We start from the raw sequence: 6,559 nt of genomic DNA, 5'->3' as shown, positions 1-6,559 counted from the left end.
TTTCGCAACAGAACTCGGTGCTCTAGACTTTATTAGCGAAAAGCGAAACGATTATTTTATCTTCATTCAATTTTTTAAACTACAATATGTGACAGTGAAAAGCGTTTGGGGAGGGAGTTTCCCGCGTAAACATTTGAAGTTTCTCGGTCACGCCGTTTCTTAGCTCGAAGCGTTTCGTGACAAAAAAAAAAAAAAAAAAAAAAAAAAAAAAAAAATAAAGAATATAGAAAATCTGATTTTCTCTATTAGGAAAAATCCATTTATCCATTGTATTTAATTATTTTTATTGAAATTTTATTATACATTCGCGAAGCAATTTCGTTTCGATTATACAAAAAAAGAAAAAAAATTATAAAGAAAATAATTTAATTACTTTTAATCAAGATAATTTTATTTAAATTAATTTAATACTTTTAATAGATTTATTGCTTCCATTTTTAAAGTATATAAATAAATGTTCAAGAATTAATCTTTGATCAATTCCACGATAAAACAATAATAATAACAGGTTGATTAGTATATATAACGTGGAAGAAATAGAATAAAACCATCAAAAATTATTTCTTGTAATAAAAATAATCAAATTGAGTTTTATCGCTTTTATTTTAAGTTTATTAATCGTATACAGCATCACCATTCTTGCAAGCTTAATTATTATTTTATTATCTTATTTAACAATTGCCACTATAAAATTACGTTATTATTATATTTATTCGTTATATGACTATAAATTTGCATGTCAAATATTTTCATTGTCATACGTGGTACTTAATAATCTATATTTATAAATAAAACAAATAGAATTGAAAGAACATTTCTATATATAATTTTGTAAGCTAACGATGGAAATAAAACAACTTGTTAGAGGGAATTTGAGTCCATAAAAGAACGAAGATTTTAGACAAAATTACGTTCAATTAATTAAAAGCTTATGTTTTTAATAGTCAATTTGATGAAAGTAGTATTTCTCGTATATTTAACGTCATTCTTCAGTTCGTTCCTATTATCCTTTCAATTGTCAATTTTAATTTAACTTTACGAAAAAGAAAAAAGAAAAAAAAGATTTTAACTAACAATAGAATTTTACATTACGTTAAAACTTGCAAACAGAATCGTTTAAAAGTCACTCAATTATATTGAAATACGATTTGTAGATTTTATAAATTGGAACAATTTTTAATCGTTAGTTTATTTGCTTAGAATAAAATAGTAAGAATATTTCAAACTGTATTAAATATATTAAACTCACCATAATCAACTGAAGATATGGATTATAAATAAATTTATATAAATAAATTAGTTGAAGCATTGAAATGCAAAACTTCATGCACAAAGTCCTCCCACGAATAGAAATTCATTATTTATAAATAAATTTGATACTAAATGTAGACGTAATTTCGATAATATTTATAACTACAATTGTATATAGTATATTATTATAAGTACTATTATAAATAAAACTATTAACCGTTATTAATTATGTTCTACAACGTTCAAATATTATTCTTCCAAAACCTAATTGTTTTTTCACCTATCCAATTGTTAATCTCTATTTTCTAAATATCGATGTCTTTCCAACAGTAATATATAATAATATCACTTTATTATCATTATTTTTGTAATTCTCCATTTAATCGAGAATGAACAGTGCATTTGATTTTAATTATGAATGGTAAACAAACAAACAAAAAAACAAAAAAACAAAAAAACAAAAAAAATAAATATATATATATATATATATATATATATATATATATGTATATATAGTTTTTATTATATTTTTAACAGTAATAATAATTAATTGTAAATACAAATTACTCATTAAAAATCGTTTCCTTATTAATTGTTATTAAATTTTTATGGTGAATATTAGGAGGTCTATAACAAATTGAAAGAAATCAATTTTTGAATTCCATTTTACACATTATTACATAATTCATACTACCTGATAAATAACGTACAAAAATCAGTGACTTTATTTGCAAAGAAATTAATTTATGAATTAATAATAGTGGATCTCATTATCGTCTTAATCATTAGTGGATGTTAATTTTTTTTAGATTTCCGGCGATTTAGCTAGATTAGATGATTATTAATTATCGCAACAGAAATCAATTCATTGTAAGTAAAAAGAGAAAAAGAAACAAAAAAAGAAGAAGAAAAAAGATCATCGATATAAGAATAAAAATGATAGTTGCCATGGTAAATTCTCATCTAATCCATGTTGGAATAATATATTAAAGTTATTCTTAGATTACTTGCATTTGACTTTAATTAACGGCTATGTAGCCGGATAATACAATTGACCGCCTTTGAAAAGTCCTTTTGTTAAGCAACAATTACGATAATACAGCTTCAAATTACAACTATAAAGGAAAGTCTTGCAATACATACGTCACTGTCCCAGGAGCAAATGTTCATTTGGCAATGAACGAAGCTTTCCGTCGATATTTCCGACTACTTTACCTAGCACCGTAGCACAGAATTTCTCGAGCATAAACATTTAGAATTTTCAGCGCATTTGCAAGCAATAACCCGGAAGATGTTGTAGATAGCAGGAACGTGAATCGTTGAGAGGAATTTCATCGGTGCGCGACTTGAAAGTTCAGCGCGATAGCGTTAGATATACGTATATGAGATGAGATGAGATGAGATGCTGGGAAGAGCGAGCGAGCGAGCGTTGAAAAATTCTATTACCAAAGATCAATTGGACTCGGGGAGTAAAATGACATTATTCCGTTAGTGTTTAGTAAAGGGGCTCAAGGGGTATCAAGTAGCGGGTTACATCAATTTCAGATCAATTAAAATGTAACGTCCCGCGTTGCGGAGATTGTCGAACGCTTGCGTGACTTCATTATATTAGTGGCCAATCAGGCTTTAACGTTAAAATCGTAAACACTCCAATGTCGTAAACACGTTCGTAAAAGCATTATGGCCATTGGGAGGATCATAAAAACTTGCCAGCGACTCATTGGAATGTATCGCATTAAAAGTATTCTGAAAATTGTATCTACTTTACCCTATCGTATTTATTGTATTAAATTTTTCTTCTTAATGCAAGCCGAGCTTTCCATTAATTTTTTTTTTTTTTTTTTTTTTTTTTTTTTTTTTGATTTTTAACTTGATTATCATTTCTAAAGTTTAACAACAATGCCGTGATGTATGCTTGAGATTTGAATGGAAAATTCTTTGAATACTTGCTAATGCAGCTATAATTAATATTTACATTTTAGTGCCTCGGAGCGCAAATAATTATATTATATTTTAATCGCATAAAAGTGAAATTTTTCTCAACCTTATATTGTATTTAAAGTAGCCGATTAAAGCTTAGGAATTAACAACGATTCTTTCTGCAACGCGTAGATACGTCTTTTGTAATATTATAATATAACTGTTGCAGTACAGTATACATCTGGAAAATTATTAATTTTTCTTATATTTCGCAAGCCTTGTAAAATTCTGCTTTATCAATGATAAATATTTTGAATTTATTTATTTGCGCGATTATTTTCGCTTTATAAACTGCGAACCACTAATTACAGTTAACTCTAAGCAAATAACTAATCTTGAGAGAGAGAGAGAGAGAGAGAGAGAGAGAGAGAGAGAGAGAATACGCGGTATTGCAGTATTTAGCAAACTGCCAATCGGTCGGTAATCATAAGAAGATTACTAATCGCATAAAAGAAAGAAAAATCCTTCGGTAAAAATGACAGTGATAAAAAGATTTTCTATTAGCGAGAGAATTAGCAACCAAACAAACTTAATAATTTGAATTAATTTTCACTCGCTGCCTCGAAATCCAACTACTCAACAGACCTCCAACAATCATTTTCTGCAATATCATATTCTTAATATTACCGAGCTCGTGATATTGCAAATTCCCATAATTATAATAAAAACGCAAAAGCTCGACACGCAGACTTTTAACTCGCGTTACAAATTATAGATTTACCTCAGGTCAACCATGCTCGGCAAATCCAGCAAAATATTATGATGATTGCAACGAAAGAAACGAAAAAACGATTGTCTTGCTAACAAACTGAATAAATATTTAATTGGAGTTACGAATCATCGTGATTAATCAAACCGATCCCATTACAATAGCAACTTTATTAGCATTTCGTTGGAAAGGTAAACAATTAATGCCACAAATCCCTTTGTCTCGTTATATAGGTGATATATATATATATATATATATATATATATATATATATACGTTGTCGAATTTCCATGGCTCGGTTTCCCTGTCCTTTTGTAGGACGAAAGCAAATCTGGGCCGACAACACAAATAAATACCAAGACGCAATGCAGATAAGTTATTTATTAGTCCAAAATTCGATTTCTCCTTTATCACTGAGGCCGTTAAATATCCATTATAGGCGGGGTAAGAGCGGAAAAGTCTCGATTTGCTTACGTTTGCTTTTACCCGCTCGCTCGTCCTACGCGTCGAACGGCCCAAGCTCTTCGTAAAACGCGAACTGCAAGCACTCAAGACTCAGGGGACGTCAGCCCGCGTGTCGCCCACCCTTCCGCGGATGCCGCACTTGGAGCCGCTCCAAAAGCTCTCGTCTGGCGGCTCACCTCCGTCCTCGTTAAAGATTTTTCCTACGCCGACGTCGTGCACGACGCTTTCGCAAGCCCTCCACTCGAATTCCGGGGGTGCTATCCGGCAATTCTGCGATCGTGTCTGTCCCTTACCCATGCCCCATCCACTCTTCCCCATCACAACGTCCTCCCTCACCTCCGTTACAATGCACGCGACTCGGGCTCTCCTCACACACACACACACACACACACACACACACACGTGCGCGCGCGCGGCTACCTACTACGCTCGGAATAATCAAATAATTTTCCAAGGACAATCTTGTACGACGGACTTTTTGACGGTGATTGGTGGTTACGTTTCATCTTTGGTGTTTCATCTGAAAATCTCCCACGAAACAAATGACACGAGCAAGCACGAGGGTGTATAGCACGCGTGGGAGTCGGTGGGAGAGGGGCGGCGAAACGTTAATCTCGAAATTATTTTCATCATTAAGTAGTCGCGCTTTAAGATTTCCTTAAAAAGTGCTTTCAAAAGTGTATATCGAAGTAAATCGAATAAAAATAAAGAACCTACAAAGAGTATTTTTTTACCTTTGAATATTTGGACGGTAAGAAATTATCATTAGGAGATTCAGCTTCAATTAGATTTGGATCACAGCCTTTTGATTTCACTGACATTTTCACTTAACAATTATACGATCCATTATAAAGTAGACGCAATTTACCTGTTATAGCATTGATAAAAGACATCTGCGGCGTAGAATTAACAATACGATAATCATATTAGTGAATTTAATCCCTACGGAGTTTAAATTCCTAACGAATTGATCAAAAGAAGAAATTTGATCAAACGTACGATATATTTATTTTACGTACAAGTTCTATTAAATACACGCCGAAGCAAGAATTTTACAATTTATTAAGCCTAAATAAGGGAACGATTACACTGAAATTGTAACATTCGTTAATCAATAAAGATTAAAGAGAACGGATGAGTTGAAAAACTTCTTCATCGAATATAAGAAAAAAAAAAAAAAAAAAACAATAGCAAAAAAAAATGTTTTAAAACTTAGGCTAATACATGTATATGCATTAATAAAAGACGTAAACAAATACCTATAATTATACACAGATTTACTTTCATTCCTTACGCGATCAAAGTTATTTCTTAATCTATATTTTTTTTCTATACTATCCGCCCCTTTATTAACGCTATTTCTTCCCTCGGTAGGCAATATGCATCGGATCCCTCTCCGTCCTAAATTCCCTTCGCTAAATTATGAAATGTCGTTGATTTACAAAAATAGTCGCATCCTTAATTATATCGTAACGCGGGCATAAGCTTCGAATGTTTGTAAGCATGGAATGCACGCACGGACTTACTAGTTACTAATCGACATTTTGCTTACTTTCTGCTATTCAATTGAACGAAGATGTCGATAGCTCGACATGCACCGCTCGAAACTTTTGCCGAAGCAAGCAATACTCTCAAGCCAGCCAGAATATCGGTCGTATAATCGAATATCGGTTTTGGAAAAATGCAAACGCGATTGCAACGCAGCGTTCCATTAAAAAAAACAAACAAAAAAAAAAACAAAAAAAAAACAAAGAAAGAGGAAATAAAAAACAAAATATTAAGAAGGCGTCTGCGGTCATGTTTCGGTGTCTCCGCGCAGTGGGTCTCGCTCCAGTTTCCCCGATGCCGTCTTCGCCGTCTTAAGCCCGGGACCCCGAGTACGTCGGAAGCTCGTGGCTTAGCTTTTTCGTCCCATTCACGCGACCCACGAGAGCCTCGCTTCGCTTCTCTCCCGAAAAAAAATCCCTTCTTCATCACGCTCAAATTCCCTAATTAAAATAATGGCGGCGGCCGTTCGAGCTATTTATCAAGCGATAATGAAGTCGGCGAGCGACTGCGAGGCTTCGAGAATAAAGACAGAGCTACGAGTTAGCAGCTACGCTTTTGTGACTCGCTAAAGACTTTTTTGCTCTTCTCCCCTCCCATCTCCCCTCC

General features: G+C 32.8%; 1 protein-coding gene across 1 annotated transcript in view; it reads right to left on the bottom strand.

Moving 5' to 3' along the window:
- Positions 1 to 4,723, bottom strand: part of LOC105359509 (ribonuclease H2 subunit C) — a 5,472-nt gene extending 749 nt beyond the window's left edge. The window contains exon 1 of the mRNA XM_011496123.1: positions 4,582 to 4,723. Within this exon, the coding sequence (XP_011494425.1) occupies positions 4,582 to 4,723 (142 nt within the window). The remainder of the gene's footprint in view (positions 1 to 4,581) is intronic.
- Positions 4,724 to 6,559: the final 1,836 nt, after the last annotated feature.

This window comes from Ceratosolen solmsi, unplaced genomic scaffold (assembly GCF_000503995.2).
Source record: "Ceratosolen solmsi marchali unplaced genomic scaffold, CerSol_1.0 scaffold11, whole genome shotgun sequence".
In the NCBI taxonomy this organism is placed as follows: Eukaryota; Metazoa; Arthropoda; class Insecta; order Hymenoptera; family Agaonidae; genus Ceratosolen; species Ceratosolen solmsi.
Note: the sequence above shows the minus strand (reverse complement) of the source record. Positions and strands in the feature narration are given on the sequence as shown.